The sequence below is a fragment of the Staurois parvus genome, unplaced genomic scaffold (assembly GCF_062004578.1).
Source record: "Staurois parvus isolate SC_StPar_1 unplaced genomic scaffold, SC_StPar_1.0 ptg000287l, whole genome shotgun sequence".
Lineage (NCBI taxonomy): Eukaryota > Metazoa > Chordata > Amphibia > Anura > Ranidae > Staurois > Staurois parvus.
In genome coordinates this window covers 7,948,632-7,968,556 of record NW_028318083.1, presented here as the reverse complement: position 1 = coordinate 7,968,556, position 19,925 = coordinate 7,948,632, and the positions used below count along the sequence as shown (strand labels likewise).

General features: G+C 36.3%; 1 protein-coding gene across 1 annotated transcript; it reads left to right on the top strand.

The window, feature by feature from the left end:
• The first annotated feature begins 6,829 nt into the window (after positions 1–6,829).
• On the top strand, positions 6,830–19,466 carry LOC149458355 (uncharacterized). Its single transcript, XM_089682148.1, has 5 exons — positions 6,830–7,006; positions 12,576–12,852; positions 16,117–16,338; positions 17,975–18,123; positions 19,209–19,466. The coding sequence occupies exons 1-5, from the start codon at positions 6,830–6,832 to the stop codon at positions 19,464–19,466; spliced, it is 1,083 nt and encodes a 360-aa protein (XP_089538274.1).
• The last annotated feature ends 459 nt before the right edge of the window (positions 19,467–19,925 follow it).

Genomic DNA, 19,925 nt, shown 5'->3' with positions numbered 1-19,925 from the left:
TTAAAAATCTAATATGGTCACCACATCTAAAAACTTGTAAACTGCAATATAAAACATTTTTGTTCTTGGGTTTAGATACACTTGAAATGACACTTAATGAAACAACTCAATGACTCAACGGGAGAACTAAATGACCTACATTTTGAAAATTACTTTTTCATGTTGGCTTTATAATAAATACAAACATTAATACTCACTGACTGCACAGTACAGAATGAATAATAACATATTAATAGACCCCAACTGGGGAGGAAATGCAATACAAGATTATGCTTCTGTAAATACCAGGACCCTGTGCATTCACTCTAAAAATTTTAAATACCATAAATATTAATTTAATCAAAAACTAAGATAAGGTCACCCTGCTGAAGTTCGAACACATTAACTAAACATAACTGCTAATATGAACATAATTTGAAAGATTGCCTAGCCAAGTCAAAATGACCATCAAAGACACAAATAAAATTCAGTTAAAGGAAGTCCATAATGAATGTATTGGTAATTAATTCGGAATTATATCACAGTCTATTTAATTATACATGCATGATTATAATGCATTATAATGTGTATTCTGAATGATTCCTCCATTAAAGGATAATTGGCATGGTGAATTCAATGATACAAAAAGAAAGGACATTCTCATAGGGCAGAAATATTAACCCCTTCATGCCAATTGCACGCAAATTAGGGGCCCCACTGGACTGGGCTTTTTTCCGTGGGGCTGCCAATTTGCGTTCCTGCCTTTGTGTTGGGAGTGTGCCGTACAGAGACCGGGTAATGACTGTGCTTGATTACTTCCCACCCTGATCTTTGTCCTATCCCTGTTTCTGAACCAAGCTCTGAATCTTTCCCTGCTCAGCCGTCATCTCCAGCAGCTTACCTCAGCGCTGCAACCTGGTTCACCCACCAGGAGAGTCCATTGCTCCTTGCATGGTACTCTGGTGAAGGTCTAATGGCATGTACTTAGACTCTAAGCCTCAGGCCTTTTTAGGGCTCAAACCTTCTCCAAACATCCAGATAGCACAAAGGGCCTACTATCCAGTTTGTTCATGAAACCCCAACTATTACCATGGCCACCATTCACTGCAGTACACTTTGTGGTTGCCATTTTAATTCACAGGAAATTGTTCCTACTATGAAATAACCAGTGGGTCGTGCTTTCCACCTAGGCCAAAGGTTCCCAGTATTCCCTTGCTAAAAAGAAATGATTGTAAGGGTGTAACACAGGCTTTTGTTTACATTACAGATCACTGTGTTGTCAATCACATATATACTACATCAGGGGCGGACTGACCATTTGGAAACTCGGGCACTGCCCGAGGGCCCAGGGTCAGTAGGGGCCCCATGAGATGCCCTTGGTACCTTTTTCATAGGCTTTTTTGAGTGTGGGCAAGGACACAGGGGCCCCATGATCCCCTATTGCCCGGGGGCCCCATGAGTTGTCAGTCCGCCCCTGTACTACATTCATAATGCCATTTTACTTCATGTTGTTGATGATGATGATGCATAAAGCCCATTTTACTAAGGAGAAGCTCAGTAAGGTCAAATTATGCTCACATAAACATATAGTCAAAGCTAAAAAAATACAGAAGGGATGGCATACATGTTGCAGTGCCCATGTGGACTGCAGTATATTGGACGCACCACTAGAACCCTGGTGAAAAAAAGTAGGGAGCATGTGTACAATATCTCAACAGTTTTTAAAAAATATTATGTATCCAGACATTTTTCTCAAAATCACAATAAAAATCCAGAAGGATTACATTTTTAGGGTAATATCACAGAAGCATAGGGGGTTCTACTATAAAAAGAGAACTAAATAAAGGAGTCCATATGGATTTTTGAGGCAAAAACACTAATACCTTATGGACTCAATGTAGATTTTGACTTAATTTTGTTTTATCAGTAATTTAATTGGTTTTTAGGTAAGTTTTTTTTTATGTCTCAGTAATGAAGTATTAATCCCTCATTGTATGACAATATATATTTTTATCTTAGATGACAGTACTAGGTTAGCAAGTATCATATAATTGTTGTACAACGTGCACAATACTGTACGTAATGGGTCTTAGGAGAGATCATATCACTTATGGAAACAATATGGCAATAAAATACAGTATATTATAGATGCTGTCCTGTGCTACATTAGAAGAATGTAACAATCTGAACAACCACTAGATGGCAGTAAACAATTACCCTTAAGAATATTAGAATTAACCTATGTGTGCCAACTTAATTCCCAGCTATTAGAACTGTTATGAGTATACAAGTTACAAGTTGGAAGTGATGGTTTGCTGCAGAATGCTGACATATTCATTGCTGAGTCAGAGCTAGAGCTCTCCCTCAGAGAGACCACTGCTTCCACAGGGGCAGGAATCCTTATCTGCAGTGTGCTGCCAGGTACCAGGCTTTTCAGGCTGTAGCTGCTTAAAAAAGCTGTAAGACTTTGCAAACTTTTCATTTGATGCACCTGGAATTGTTTTAATTGATTTAAACTGAAATTGTAATTGGGCTTTAATTAGCTTTCTAGTCCAGTCTGCAACTCCTCGATAAGTGTCTCTTCCTATGTGAAAAATGGGTTGCTGTTTGACAATTTCAGAGCCACATTAATAATAAATATTATTTACTAACAGCTTATTTTTTTTATAATGCAATGGACATGTCTAGATATTTGTGCCCACTTCATATTTCACCTCTCTTCATGCTTTAGCAAAACTAGATCTCATTTTTAGACTTTTATAATGGAGCAATGTAAGTGAATAATTATATTGCAATGTTGCTAAATAGTTTTCCCTATAATACATGTATTGGATGCCAACCTTTAACTGCAAGCTACAATTTACATAATAGTTAGCTCCCTTCTTTTTGTATAGTGAGCACATTTGATTGTATAAGAGGCCTTGAAAAGGTGGGACTGGTAGACAGCTAAACTGTTATAGCTAAACCATAACACTGGGTGTGACATACTTGCATCAAAACACAATTATAGAGTTTTGAAATACACTATATTGGCAAAAGTATTGGGACACCCCTCCAAATCATTGGATTCAGGTGTTCCAATCACCTCCATGACCACAGGTGTATACAATCAAGTATCTAGGCATGCAGACTGCTTCTACAAACATTTTTGAAAGAATGGGTCGCTCTCAGGAGCTCAGTGAATTCAAGCGTGGTACTGTGATAGGTTGCCATCTGTGCAATAAGTCCATCAGTGAAGTTTGCTTGCTACTAAATATTCCACGGTCAACTGTTAGTGGGATTATAACAAAGTGGAAGCAACTGGGAACAATAGCAACTCAGTCACAAAGTGCTAGCCAGAAGCCGCCAACTGTCTGCAGAGTCAATAGCTACATGCCTCCAATTTTCTTGTGGCCTTCAAATTAGCTCAACAGTGTGTAGAGAGCTTCATGGAATGGGTTTCCATCTCTGAGCAGCTGCATCCATACCTTAAATCACCAAGTGCAATGCAAAGCATTGGATGTAGTGGTGTAAAGTACGCCGCAACTGGACTCTAGAGCAGTGGAGATGTGTTCTCTGGAGTGACAAATCATACTTCTCTGTCTGGCATTCCGATGGAAATGCCTGAGTTTGCGGTTGCCAGGAGAACTATACTTGCCTGACTGCATTGTGCCAAGTGTAAAGTTTGGTGGAGGGGGGATTATGGTGTGGGGTTGTTTTTCAGGGGTTGAGCTTGGTCCCTTAGTTCCAGTGAAGAGAACTCTTAAGACATCAGCATACAAAGACATTTTGGACAATTTCATGCTTCCAACTATGTGGGAACAGTTTGGGGATGGCCCCTGCCTGTTCCAACATGACTGAGCACCAGTGCACAAATCAAGGTCCATAAAGACATGGATGAGCGAGTTTGGGGTGGAGGAGCTTGACTGGCCTACACAGAGTCCTGACCCCAACCCAACAGAACACTTTTGGGATGAATTAGAGTGGAGACTACGAGCCAGGCCTTCTCGTCCGACATCAGTGCCTGACCTCACAAATGCTTTTCTGGAAGAACGGTCAAACATTCCCATAGACACACTCCTAAATCCCAGAACAGTTGAAGCTGTTATAGCTGCAAAGGGAGGGCCAACTCAATATGCAACCCTACGGACTAAGACTGGGATGCCACAAAAGTTCATGTTCATGTAAAAGCAGATGTCCCAATACGTTTGGCAGCAATATAGTGTATATTTGCCTACCCCAAATATCTACCTTACTTAAAATTAGACGTGCAGAATGAAAAAAATCATTTCATTTAATTTGTTATTTAAATAATTTCATTTAGTTAAATTTGTTTAATTTGTTTCCAGAATTCATTTGGTTTATTTGAATTAGATTTGTCTGAATTTCGCTGAATTGAATTCAATACAGCAGAATTCTGAAAATTTGAATCACCATTCGAATTCAAATTTATTCTATTTGAAATTCAGATTTTGGAAGACAGTTATATTCTATTTTATTCTATTCTATTGTTTTTTCTATTCTTATCTATTGTATTCTGTTGCTTTCTATTTTATTTTATTCTATTTCAAATTCAAATTTGAGAAAATGGTTATAGTCTTATTCTATTTTACTCTATTCTATTCTATTATTTCTATTCTAATTTAATATATTCAAATTTAAATTTATTCTATTTGAAACTTGAATTTTGGAAGATGGTTCTATTCTTTCTATTATATTGCTATTTTTTTTTCTGTAATATTCTTTTATTTTTTGTTCTATTCTTTTCTATTCTATTTTGTTTTTCTCTATTCTCTTCAAATTCTAATTTATTCTATTTGATATTCGAATATTGGAAGACAGTTGTTTATATTCTATTTTTTTCTATTCTATTATTTTATGATCTATTCTATTCTTTTATGTTCTAATTTATTCTATTCAAATTTGAATTTATTCTATTCAAAATTTGAATTTCGGAAGACAGTTATATTCTTTCTATTTTATTATATTCTATTGTTTTTTCTATTTTATTCTATTCTACTGTTTTTGTCTATTCTATCATTTTCTATTCTATTCTGTTCTTTTCTATGTATTCTATTCTATTCAAACTCAAATTTACTTTATTCATAATTTGAATGTCAGAAGACGGTTATATTCTATTTTATTCTGTTCTTTTCTATTCTAATCGATTCTATTTAAAATTCGGAAGACGGTTATATTATTTCTATTTTATTCTATTTTTTTTTAAATTCTTTTCTATTATTTTTCTATTCTATTCAAATCTATTCTATCTGAAATTTCTTTCTATTTTATTTTATCCTATTCTATTCTATGCTATTCTTTTTGCTATTCTGTTCTATTATTTTCTATTCTGTCCTTTTATTTTCTATTTATTTTTTTCTATTCTGTTAAAATTTACCCTATTCAAAACTTGAATTTCAGAAAACGGTTAAATTTTATTTTATTCTGTTATATTGTTTTTTTCTGTTCTATTCTTTTATTTTCTATTCTATTATATTCTATTATATTCTTTTCTATTATAATCTTTTTAAATGTAATCTATTTAAAATTTTAATATTGTAAGACAGTCATATTCTTTCTATTTTATTCTATTCTATTATTTTCTATTCTATTCTAATGTATTCTATTTGAAATTCAGAAGACGGTTAGATTATTTCTATTTTATTCTATTGTTTTTTCATTCTTTTCTTGTATTTAACTTTCTGTATTATTCTTTTCTACTCTATTATTTTCTATTCTAATCTATTATATTTGAATTTTGGAAGATGGTTATATTCTGTCTATTCTATTCTATTATTTTCTATTCTATTCCTTTATTTTCTATTCTGTTCTTTTCTTATATATTCTATTTTTTTCTATTACAATCTATTTTATTCGAATTTGAATTAATTCTATTTGAATTTTGGAAGATTGTTATATTCTTTTTATCTTATTCTATTCTATTGTTTTGCTGTTCTCTTTTATTTTATAAACTATTATGTTCTGTACTCTATTCTTTTCTATTCTATTCTATTTTAGTCTAGTCTTCTATTTTCTATTTTATTCTGTTCTGTTTTACTCTATTCTATTCTTATTTTTGAATTCGGTTAGAATTTCGGACATCATTTTGTTTAGTTATTTCAGATTTATTTAAATTCATTACTATTGTAATTTGGAAATACAAATTACAATAGTAATTTGGAAATACATCCAAATCTTTGAGCGTGCACAGGCAAAGGATGCGGGGGGATGTTTTAGAAATGTCCACCCGCTTCAGCAGTGCCGTTTATCTACATGGGCCGGACGGGAACTGGTTAAAGTTCACAACAGAGGCACAGAAATCTTAGCTCTTTTCATAACATTTTCTCATGCACCACAGTCTTTCTGCCTACCAGTCCTCAAAAATAAAGACAGCAGATGTTTCTAATCTGCTAGAAAGTGACCAATACCTGACTTGGTCGGTTCAGCAGGGACTGGCAGAATTTCTATCCTTGTGTAGCTGTTCCTGTTCAACAGAAATCACTTGTTTCTGTCGAACAATGAAAACGGGGGGGGGGGGGGGGGGGGCACAGCTCTTTAGGCTCACCTACATGGGACTGCGGTCACCCTCCGCCACTGTTTTACAGGAGTTTCCTATGGTTTATAATTTAATTTTTGCATATACATATTTGGAGTGCACTTTGAGAGAAAAGGAATGTAATTTGCTGTAAAGAATTCTAGCCAATGGGAATCCTTGGAATCTTCTGGAAGGTTCCTAGACCCTATTTAATAATTTGGAGGCAAAGAATTCCCTCACACCGAACCTGCTATTCAAAAAAGCTGAACTGCGGCCGGTCATGAAGATGCTTCTTAGGCAAGTGTTGGAGTGGGCGGAGAGAGGTGGAGGTGAAGCATGGCTCCAGCATGCTTAGCACTTACCAAGGGAAGAGAAGAAGAGGCGCAGGTGGAAGGCATCGTGGCTGTGGAAGAGGTCCCGAACTCACAGCGTCTGGCTGGGATGGAGCCGGGAGAGTTGGGCATACAAGAAGAGCAGGTTTACCGCCACCATGTGTGGTGGAGTAATCCACCTGTGAGAGGAAAGGAGCTCACGTCTAGGCATGAGGAGTAGCAGCGCTTGAGTGACAGCGGTCCTGAAGATTACGGCATGGAGGCTGGCCCCAGTCACCGTAATAGGAAGAAAAGGCAGTCCCTCTCCCCTTCAGTCTCCAGGTCCAGCTTTCGTGGTAGGTGAGGCAGGTCACAAATGGTAGGCAGGGAACAGTTTGTTCTCCCCCCACCGTCCCCACTGTGGTTTCTAGGTAACAGTAGCGTGCTGCCTCAGTGCAGATGACAGAGAACCTTACCTCAGCCACATCTAATATTGAATAGCTGTCCAGCTCTGGTAGACAGGCTGATACCGGAGCCACTCAGACAGATGCAGTGTTAATTCAGTACCTGAAGTATAGCAGTCTCATGCTCAGGGTGAGTGTAACGAGCTAGCTATGATGTCTAATTTAGTTAGTTCTTTATCTGAAATAGCTAAATCAATATCTAATTTAAATAACAATACAAGTGCTAATGATTCTATTAATGTTAATCCAATTTGTTCTTCTGTTACTGAATTGATCCAAAATGTACCTCCTGCTCCTACAGGTTGTATGTACCAGAAAAAAGCTTTAAATAAGCCGTACCGTGTGAGGTTTCCCCACTTGGTTTTCATTTACCAAATTCCATTAAATAAAAAATATGGAAGGATGATTTTGTAGACGTGTTGTCACTTCTTCTATCAGCTAAGGAATTTATGTTCAAATACGAAAAAAAAATCTGAGGATAAATTAGATGAGGATAGGTGTAGGCATATCCCGAGAACCTTTTGTAATTGGTTGCAAAGTTTTTGCATTTAATAATAGTAAAATAGCTGAAAAACACCCACACTTACGAAGCGGTTTATTTTAACATGTGAACTACGTTTTAGAAGCTTATAAAAATTTTGGTGGTTCAATTATGATGCGTTATTTAGTCAAAAGTTGGCAATTCATCCATCGTTAAAATGGGGTATGCAAGATGTCGGCCTATGGCTAAACCTTATTTTACAACAGAAAACTATTAATAAATCGATTTCTAATCCCCAAAATGCAGGGGCGGACTGACCATTTGGAAACTCGGGCACTGCCCGAGGGCCCGGGGTCAGTAGGGGGCCCCATGAGATGCCCCAAATACCTTTTTCATAGGCTTTTTTGAGTTTGGGCAAGGACACAGGAGCCCCATGATCTTCTATTGCCCGGGGGCCCCATGAGTTGTCAGTCCGCCCCTGGAGAGGAGTATGCTTTCCATACAATGAGTTGCAGTGTAAGTGAAACACTTCATGCCATTATAGGCATTATGAGTGCTCTTTTTGCACTGGGACACTAGTACAGAAATGGCAAACCCAAATACTCCTGCGTTTAAGGATGGACTACAAAAGGATAAGACCACATCAAGAATTTCTTGGAATATGCACGCCTTGCTGCTCTCAAAAGACCGGGGAAGTCCAAGTATACTGAGTAGAGAAAAGCAAAAAGAGGGCACACTGGCCTAGTGCATTACTTTAAAAATGTATTTATTAATGATAAAAGTAGGTATTGTACTCACAAAATGAAAATACAGTCAAAGGCGCATCATATAGGAACAGCTTAGTCCGATCCACACTACGTGTGCATCTATAATGGGAACTCTGGACCTCCAACAGGCTGATGCGTTTTGAGGACTTGCCTCTTCCTCAGAGCCAACATCCAGTGTTAAAATGTTATTAAAAAAATAGAAAAAAAATGCGCTCCTGGTTGGGTCAATATCCAAACAGGGAGAAAGCCACTTTTCTAATTAATGGTTTCACAATTGATTTTCCTAAATTTTCAGGCACTGGTTGTGAAGTGGTTCCTAATTTAAAATCAGTTGATCATTTTCCTCAAATTGTTCATGAAAATGTTTTCAAAGAAATTGCTAAATTGCTGAACATAGGGTTGTGGGCCCTTTTACAGAGCCTCCTTTTGAGAATTTCCATATAACACTGCTTGGAGTAGTTCCCAGAAAAGAATCTAATTCTTTTAGATTGATTCATCAGCTATTATTTCCAAAAGGGAGCTCTTTAAATTATGATATTGATGATTACCTATGCTCAATATCATACTCCTAATTTGTGGATGCTATTTCGGTGATTCTAGCTTTTGGAAGAAGGGCTTTATTTGCCAAAGTGGACATAAAGTCACCTTTTAGACTTTTTCCTATAGATCCAGTGGCATTCAGTTTGTTAGGTTTTTATTTTGATGGTTTTTATTTTTATGATAAATGATTGCCAATGGGCTGTGCTTTATCCTGCTCTTACATGAAGATTTTTCTCTTTTTTAAACTGGGTGATATATTTTGAATCTGGCAGTATTGGCGTTATCCATTACTTTTTTTTGTTTATTGCCCCCCCCCCCCCCCCCCCCAGATTCAAATCAATGCTCTGACTTGCTTAGTTTATTTTTCCAAATAACAAAATATTTTGGCGTTCACTTAGCATCTGAGAAAACGGTATTTCCGACAGTGCCTTTAGAATACTCAGGAATTCTTATAGACACATAATTGATGGAATTTTCTTTACCTTTAGAAGAAATTAACAAGATAAAATTAATGTTTCATTTATCTAAGACAGAAAAAGGTAATTTTAAAGGAAATGCAATCCTTGTTGGGTTTGGTAGCTTTTACCTCACGCCGGCTGAAAGAGTTTTTTCCTTGCGCCTATATATAGCTATGTCAGGGTTGAAATCTCCTTGTAAGCATATTAGACTTACTCTGTCTTTGAAAGGATTTAATGGTTTGGTCGAGATTTTTAGAAGATTTCAATGGCACATAATGTTTTCAAAAATTTATAGATGCATTAGCTGATGCTTTACATTTGTTTACGGATGCAGCTGGATCAGGAGGGTTCGCGGTTATATGGGAGACTCACTGGTGTTGTGGGAACTGGCCTGAATATTGGGTGCTTAAAAAAGCTACCAACAATATTATTTTACTAGATCTATTCCCAGTAGTAGTGGCCCTTGAGTTATGGGGATCCAGCTTTGCTACTAGGTGTATTCTTTTGCACACTGACAATAAAGGTGTATTATTTGAAGTCAACTGTTTATCCTCCAAGTTTCTGTTTGTTATTCAATTTCTAAAACATTTAGTATTTTTGTGTTTAAATTTAATATCTGGCTGAAAGCAAAATTTATTCCAGGTAAATCTAACACCCTGTTGATGCATTATCTCATTTTCAGATTCACCTTTTCCGTCAGCTTCTTCCCAATGCAGATACAGAGGGTCATTTATGTCCGGAACACTGGTGGAGGCTAATTTTATGGCTGTTTTGCAGGCTATTAAGGATTCGGTCATACCGCATACTTGGGTGGACTATTCATCTTCCTGGAATAAATGGGTTTCTTTCTCTAAGAACAAAGGTTTTTCTGAAGTTCCTTCAGAACGTACCATTTTATTATTTCTATGTTCATTAATGCAACGTCATTTTTCTTATAGCCATATAGTTAAGACTATGGCGGGAATCTCTTTCTTTTTTAGGTTAAGGAAGCTTTTGTCCTATATGCAATATGTTTCGGTCAGACAAGCACAAAAAGGGTATAAAAAAGTGCATTTTGCCCTGGATGTTAGAAGACCCATTTCGAAGGCTAATTTAGTTGGACTATGTCAAGTAACCTCTATTGTTTGTTTTTCTCAATATGAAGCCTTATTATTTGAATTAGCCCTTGTTCTTGCATTTTTGGGGCTTTAAGAATTTCAGAACTTAATACTACTTTCCATAATAAATTAGGTTTGTCTGGTATTTATGTTGACCATATCGTATTTGATGAATCAGTAATAAAAATTTTTATTAAACAGTCCAAGACAGATCAATTAGGTAAAGGTCAATGGCTTTCCCTGACAGTGGATGAAAAGAGGAGTATTTGTCTGGTTAAGACGGTCCGGAATTAATTTTCTTGTAGACCTTCTCATCCAGGTCATTTACTTATTCATATGGATTGGTCTCCCATTACTAAATATCAGTTTTATTTCCTTTTAAAGTCTTAAACATTCGGGTTTGCAGAAATTTAAATTTACCTCACACTCCTTTAGAATTGGTGCTGCATCTGAAGTTGCATGCAAGGGTTTGTCTGAAGACAGCATCATGTCTTTAGGTAGGTGGGAATCCAAGTGATTTCAATTGTACATTCATCCTAACCTTCTTCTTTAATTTCTTAGTTGTGCCTTGCTGTATTTGGATCATTGGGCACTCTTATATTTTTTGGGCACTTAAAAGAGCAGCAAGTCAGAGTTATTCAGAAAACATATCCATGTCATCTGAACATTTAAATGTTTTTTGGAAGGGCATTAGAGATGGTGTCATTTTTATTTTATCTAACTTGCATCAAATTTGGCCCTCTCCATCTATTTTATTAATATATTTAGGTGGCAATTGTGGCAAACTTGCTCATCCTTGTTGGAGCGGAGTCCCCCTTTACACTCTCTTTTTCGTGTTCTGCCTGTGTATTTGAGGTCTTCCTGGAATCCTCACATCCCCCCTGCATTCCTGTGAGGCAGACTTTATCTCCTGGCAGATGAGGTGGAACACTCTAAGATATTAGAAGTGGAGACAAGCTGTCTACAAAGGTGTCACTTTTATCACCCAATACTATGTAAGCCCACACCTTATCAAAGGGACCCGAGAACTGAACTTTCCTCAGATCAACTGTATGGTTCATATCACGGGATATGAGCTGGTAATTTAGTGTAGAGTTTCCCAATGACCACTCCCAAGTCAGAGCCCCCCTCCCTTTCCCTGAGAGGGACCTTTAAGAGAGTAAAAAGTTTTTTGTCACAGAAAGAGACTGACAGAGATCTCCCAGCAACATCGTAACAAGGGGAGATCAAAGAACCTTTCTGCTCTGCATCTTGAATTTGCTAAAACCAGGCAAGGCAAGTAACTTACCCTGTAATTTCCTCGCTATTCTATGTTTGCTGTGTCTTTATATACATATATATATATTTTTGTGATATCTCTTTGTACATATTTATTTGCATCCAACGCTTTTAGTAATAAATCTTTCTTTCTGAAAGTGTTAAACTGTTTCTAAGCGCTTACTTGCAATTCACGAATCCCTGCCTTTGAAGAGACGCTACTGTGGTTATATTTCTGTATAGTAGGTCCGCGGGCCGTGCTATATAGATCAATATTTCAATCATTATAGTGTATATTTGATAACAGGAGTTTCCCAGTCTCCGACAAAAGTGGTGGTGTCAGTAGAGGGTTAGTTGCGTAACTAACCCGACCCAATAACAAGCGCATTCAGGCTGCAGGCACCGATTGTAGTCCATTAGCTGGGCAATCGCTGTGTAGGGTGCAGCTGGGTGGGGCCTTGTTACGCACGTCACACCGCGGTTTTTGCATCGGCCGGCCCTTCGGTCACGAGTTTGGTGAGAGGGTCTGGGGTCTGATGCCGTGGGCGTGTCGTATTACTGTTAGTCGCGGCTGTGCGATTGTCGCCTGTTGGTGGCAGCGGCCGCGGGTCGTGACAGCAATGACTTAGGAAAAATGAGGACTTTAGATTTGTTATTCGCCATAAAAATGATTTTTATAGGTTTAAGTTCACTTCTTCTAATACTAGGATCATATTTTCCAAAATTATCACTTGAAAAACGAGGGCTCTAACATAAGAGCCAGAAAGCATGGGCATGCGGACACCATCCCTCCCAGAGTTGAAAGAGAGGCTATGGCTTCCGAAGCGGTTGCTGGGCAACAACCTCAACTCAATCTGACTCGGGAAAGTCTGGAAATAAATGAGCCTGTGCGAGCAATCCCGGCTTTCTCCAGTGGTGGCAGCAGAGGTCAGCACAGGGCTCCAATGGCTCAAGAAATCGAAACAGCGACATCTAGTGGAAATGGTGAGTTTAACAGCTTATTAAAAAATATATTAGATTCCATTACTAAACTTACTAATAATTTAAGCCAAAATGTTAATAGTACTAACTTATTAAATAATAGTTATGCTAATGTTTGGGTTAATAAGGATAGTAATGTTAATGCTAATGATAAAATGCCTAATACTTTATGTGCCTTGAGTATAGATAAAATAATTTGGGAATTAATATTAATTCTTCAGTACCAGGAACGTGTTTAAAAGAAGTTTTGCCATGTGAAATATCCTCTTTGGGATATCATTTTTCAATTCAGTTAAAAGAAAAAATATGGAAAGATGAATTTTTGGCAATCCAGTCATTGTTACCCTCAGCAAAAGATTTCACAGGCAAAACAGATAAGAAATCTGAAGAAACAATAGATGAGGATAGGCGTAGACCAATAGCGAGATCATTTCATAATTGGCTACAAGCTTTTGCAATATATTCTAGTGTGCTACGGGAAAAACACCCAGAATATTTCAGTGGTTTATTCCAACATTTGGAACAAGTTTTGGAGGCCTATAAAAATTTTGGAGGATTAGGATGGTATCATTACGACGAATCATTCCGGCAGAAACTATCTATATATCCATCACTAAAATGGGGTATGAAAGATGTAGGCTTGTGGCTAAATTTAATATTACCACAAAAACAGATATTTCAAAAACCACAATCTTCAGTTACAGTATCCCCTTATAAAAGGGGATATTGTTACACATTCAATGAAAGTCAATGTAAGTGGGCAGGGTCATGTAGGTACAAACACGAATGTTCACATTGTTCAGGACCACATCCAATTCTTAAATGTTTCAAAAGAAACATGGTCTTTCAAGGAAATAGAGATAATTTATCAAAAAACCAGCACACCAGTGAATTTGGAAAACATGCGTTCTTAACTGATGGTTTTATGAATGGTTTTCCTTTACCAATATTTTCAGGTTATGGATGCAATATTGTAGATAATTTAAAGTCTGTAGTTCAATTTTCACATATTTTTAGAAAAAAATTAGAAACAGAAATAAAAGAAGGATGCATGGCTGGTCCTTTTAGGGATCCACCATTTCGAAATCCATTGGGTATTATTCCTAAAAAAGAACCGAATATGTATCGGTTTATACACCACCTATCATTCCCAAAAGGCTTTTCGCTAAATGATGAAACAGATGACGGATTAGCGTCAGTATCATATTGCACATTTGAGGAAGCCATTCATAAAATAAGAAAATTTGGAAAAGTAGCATTGCTGGCCAAGGCAGATATAAAGGCGGCATTTAGGCTATTACCTATTATCCAGAAGCATTTAACTCATTGGGTATTAATTTTGAAGGTCAATTTTACTACGATAAAAGTTTACCCATGGGTTTCACTGTCTTGTGTGTATTTTGAAAAACTTTCAAAATTTTTACAATAGGCGGTTGAAAAAGAATCAGGCCAGAATGGGATAACTCATTACCTGGATGATTTTTTGTTTATAGACCCTGCATTTTTGCCAATATATTTATATATGCTGCAAATGTTTAGTACAGTAATGCAACATTTCATTATACCATTAGCAAATTAAAAAATGATTTCTCTAACCACAAAATTGGAATTTTTAGGAATTATTGATAGACACAGAAAAATTTGAATTTCGACTGCTAAGAGAAAAAATAGAAAAATTGACAACAATGATAACAGACTTTTTAAGAAGAAAAAAAGTATTATTAAAAGAATTACAGTCATTATTAGGTATTCTAGCATTTGCATCTAGAATAATGCCAGTGGGAAAAATATTTTCACGCAGGTTTTATTTAGTGATTTCTGGATTAAAATCTCCTTTCTCACATGTAAGATTAATTTATAAATTAAAGGAGGGTTTAGGAGTGTGGTTAAAATTTTTTAAGAATATAACGGTCGTTAATTTTTTTAAGATAAATTTATCTTTGCAACTGATTTTGAATTATTCACTGATTCAGCTGGCTCATTTGGTTTTGCTGCAATATGGAAAACGCATTGGAGTTGTGGTAAATGGCCGTCAAAATGGATTCAAATGAACGCAACAAAGAACATAGTTTTGCTAGAACTATTTCCTTTAATAGTAGCGTTGGAATTATATGGAGAGCACTTTTCCAACAAATGACTATTGTTACAGACAGATAACAAAGGGGTTATGTCTGCAGTAAATTGTTTATCATCTAGGTCCATTTTTGTGGCACAATTGCTTAGATATTTAATTTTGAAATGTTTAAAGCTTAATGTTTGGATTAAAGCAACATATGTCCCAGGAAAAGAAAATCAAATAGCTGACACTTTATCTCAATTCCAGATATCAAGATTCAGACAATTACTTCCGACATCAGATTTAAAAGGTTTTGAGTGTCCAGATCACCTGTGGAACCTGATTTAAATTATTTTAGTGATAAAGGCCATAAAAAAATTTGGTATCTAACAACACATGGGTTGAATATTCACATGCATGGAATACATGGAAGCAGTTTTCCAGAGAATTGGGTTTTCAATTTGATTCCCTGTCTGAGAATGCAATTCTTTCCTTTTTGTGCTTGTTAATGCACATGAATTTTGCTTATAGCCATATAGTAAAAATTTTAGCAGGTGTTTCATTTTTCCTTAAGTTAATTAATTTTCCCGCAATTACATCATTCTTTTCTGTGAAACAATCGCTTAAGGGATATAAAAAACATAATTATTTTCCAGACTCAAGACATCCTATATTTATTGAATTGTTAATAAAAGTTACGTATGATTACCAAAGAAATTTGCTTTTCAGAATTTTAATTTATACTCTTTAATGTGGCATTTATTTTAGCATTTTTTGGAGCATTACGCATATCAGAACTATTGCCCCCAAATAAAAAAGCAATTTCTGCTTTATTACTACAAAATGTGATTGTTTTGGAAAATGGAGTTAGTTTATTCCATTTTCAAAAGCAGATCAGGCTGGAAGAGGAAAATGGATTAATCTTTATACTTGTGTAGACAAGGATATTTGCCCTTTTGTCATGGTAAAAAAGTATTTGAATATTAGACTGGTCTTTTTCTGGTACATGTTGATGCATCACCTTTAGCTAGGTATCAATTTAATGTCATATTTAAGGAATGCATAAAAAAATTAGGTCTTATACAATTTAAATTTACATCTCATTCATTTTGAATTGGTGCAGCTACAGAAGCTGCAAAAATGGGCTTGGATGATGAAATAATAAAAAAATTAGGTAGATGGGAGTCACAGAGTTTCCAATTATATGTTAGACCTAACCTGTCTTTTTAATTCCTTAGGTGATAGACGATATATATGGATATTGGGACATTCATTTGTCTACTGGGCTTTGAAAAGAGTGGCTCAACGTTCATATTCATCTAATTTAGCAATGGATCCTGCTAAAATTCTAATTTTATGGAAAGGGATACGTGATCTCAAATGGTTTAGCATGTTTTTTCATCTTTCTAGGTTGTTTGAAGTTTGGCCTTCTCTGGATATACAGTTGTGTTCAAAATAATAGCAGTCAGACATCACTAACCTGGTCAATCACTGTTTTTGGTAGAAATGATATTTCTACATGGCAAACAATTTACTAGCAGGTGTAGTAGAGTAATAGAAATCCAACAGACCCAACAGTCATGACATGCATGCTGCTGATTCTGTGTAATTGAATCACTAATTGAAAGGGGCATGTTCAAAATAATAGTAATGTGGAGTTCTATTAGTGAGGTCATTCATTCTTTGAAAAACAGGTGGCAATTATTGCCCTTATTTAAGGAAGGAACGCAGCAAATGTTGTACACGCTGGTTACAGTGCATTTCTCTCTGAAATTCTGAGGAAAATGGGTCGTTCCAGACATTGTTCAGAAGAACAGCGTACCTTGATTAAAAAGTTGATTGGAGAGGGAAAACATATATAGAAGTGCAGAAAATGATAGGCTGCTCAGCTAAAATGAGCGCAAATGCTTTAAAATGGCAACCAAAACTTGAAAGACGTGGAAGAAAGCGAAAAACTACCATTCGAATGGATAGATGAAAATCCAAAATGGCAAGGACTCAGCCAACAATCAGCTCCTGGAAGATCAAAGAAGGTCTAGAGTTACATGTGAGTACTGTTACAACTAGAAGACGCCTATATGAAGCCAAGCTATCTGCAAGAAGCCCCCGCAAAGTCCCACTGCTGAAAAAAAGACGTGCTGAAGAGGTTACAATTTGCCAAAGAGCACATTGACTGGCTTAAAGAGAAATGGCACAACATTTTGTGGACTGATGAAAGTAAGATTGTTCTTTTTGGCTCTAGTGGCCGGAGACAGTTTGTCAGACGACCCCCAAACACTGAATTCAAGCCACAGTACACTGTGAAGACAGTGAAGCATGGTTGCGCAAGCATCATGATATGGGGATGTTTCTCATACTACGGTGTTGGGCCTATTTATCGCATCCCAGGGATCATGGATCAGTTTGAATACATCAGAATACTTGAAGAGGTCATGCTGCCTTATCCTGAAGAAGAAATGCCCTTGAAATGGGTGTTCCAACAAGACAACGACCCCAAACACACCAGTAAACGTGCAACATCTTGATTCCAGACCAACAAGATTGACGTTATGGAGTGGCCAGCCCAATCCCCGGATCTTAATCCAATAGAAAACTTGTGGGGTGACATCACAAATGCAGTTTCTGAGGCAAAACCAAGAAATAGGGAAGAACTGTGGAATGTAGTCTAATCATCCTGGGCTGGAATACCTGTTCACAGGTGCCAGAAGTTGGTTGACTCCATGCAACACAGATGTAGAGCAGTTCTCAGAAACAGTGCTTATACAACTAAATATTAATTAAGTGATTCAAAGGAAAGCAAAATCTTCAAATATTTTTCAGTTTATATAGTGAATGTTTGAGTTTGTAAAGAAGAATACAAACACTGCTATTTTTTTTGAACAGTCTAATATTCACTTTTCTTCATTTTTTTTAAAGGAACAACACAAATTTGATATATTTTTCTTCATGTGTTGATTTGGAATAGAATGTGTAGTGTTCCCAATGCATTTGTGTGTATGGAAATAAAAGCTATTAGAAGGATTTTGAGCTTTATTCACTTTTTTCAACACACTGCTATTATTTTGAACACAACTGTATTAACTATACACCTTGGAGGAAATGATATAGGCAACGTTAAAACTTTAGAACTAATGTTCATGATGAAACGGGATTTACACTGTTTCCACTTATCATCCCCAAAAACTACTATTATCTTTTCAGAAGTAGTCCCTAGACTTGTATGGTTAGTTAATCCTCAATTTAAAAATTTTTAAAATTAGGAGACGACTAAACAAGTCTATGGAAAAATTCATGCTTCTAATAGGTGGATTTTCATACCGTCACATGGATCTAGAAGGAGGATTTAGCGGTATTTATCATTCAGATGGTGTGCATCTATCTGAAGTGGGTATAGATATCTTTAATTTAGGATTACAAAATACTATAGAATTGGCCTGCGGCTCTTGGGTAGGCCGGACATTGTGGGACAAATCCGGCTGGTGCAAGTTTATTCATGGTTGATAATTAAAGTGTAAGATGTTTGAAAAAATTATATTGCAAATTTAATTTATGTTAGTTGTAATTACCAATAAAAGTGCAGAGTCCAAAAGTTTTATGCAAAAAAAAAGCCAAATGTGTGTTTGTCATTATTTGAAATTAAATTATTTAAGTATAGTTATTCGGGGAAGAGGGATAAAGTGCATCCTGCATTCCCATTAAAAATGAGGACTCAAACATAAGAGCCCGAAAGCATGGGCATGCGGACGCCATACCTCTATATTTAAAATAAATTTAAAAAAAATTATCCTCAGAAATAGGTAGGAATTAGGTTAGGGTCCCTTTAAGAAATCAGATAAGGAAAAAAGCGGGAAGAGAGTAAGCACATGACCATGGAAAAAAGCGGGAAAACCATGTGACCATGGAACATTCTGGAATATTGGGGGCTCATAATATAAAGGCACTCCGTGAATGAATTCTCCACAGTCGGTCAGAGTTGGCCAACAGGCTCCCTACCCTCCCTCCCTTGTCACAAGGCACTATTTATGTGGTTTGTGTCACCTTTTCTATAGAAAAGGGGGACTTATTGATTACTGATTGAATTATTTCAGATAGGGTGAGTCCTTAAAGACTGAGCAAGTTTATTCATGGTTGATAATTAAATTGTAAGATGTTTAAATAAATTATATTGCAAATTTAATTTATGTTATTTGTAATTACCAATAAAAGTGCCGTAGCCAAAAATTTTATGCCAAGAAAAAAAAGAAATGTTGTGTGTGTGTCATTATTTGAAATTAAATTATTTAAGTATAGTTATTCGGGGAAGAGGGATAAAGTGCGGCCTGCATTCCCATGGATTTGCTCTCCTCAGTGTAGAATGATGGAAAAAATCAGAAAGAGGATTAATAGGGCGATGCAAAAATACTTACCTCTGATAGATGGATTCTCTTACAGGCATGTTGGTTTAGAAGGAGGCATTTCAGGATTGTATTGCCAAGATGGGATACATATATCAGATGTTGCTCTAGATATCTTTAACCTAGACCTCCAGAACTGCATTGAAAAGGCTGCGGTTTTGGGGTAGGCCAGACTTGTTCTATGAACAAGTACTGGCATTTGGGGTGTTTGTAATTGCTGTGTAATTTAGGCTTGAGTTCAACTAACTGAGCTATTGGTTATTAATAATTGAAGTGTATTGTTATATTTTATAATAAACACATAATTTGTTTTTGGTGAATTTATTTGACTGATTTATGATAATACTAATAAAGTGCTGTGGCCTTTTAAAATGCCATTTAATGTGTTCTGGTTTTGATTTATTTGATATGTAATTTTATGAGTTTATGCGGCCTGCTGTCCTAGGATGTTGGAAAACATTTGATGATCAGCCAATTGGCTGCAGCTGCTGTTCAGTGTATTCTGACAGCAGAGAGTATTGCTGTAAAAACACAATGTCCCTGTGTGGGGGATGCCTCCATCTACCTCGTTTGTGGTGATGGAGGAATCTGTTCATTTTTTGTTTCATTCAGCCCACTGGCTAAAA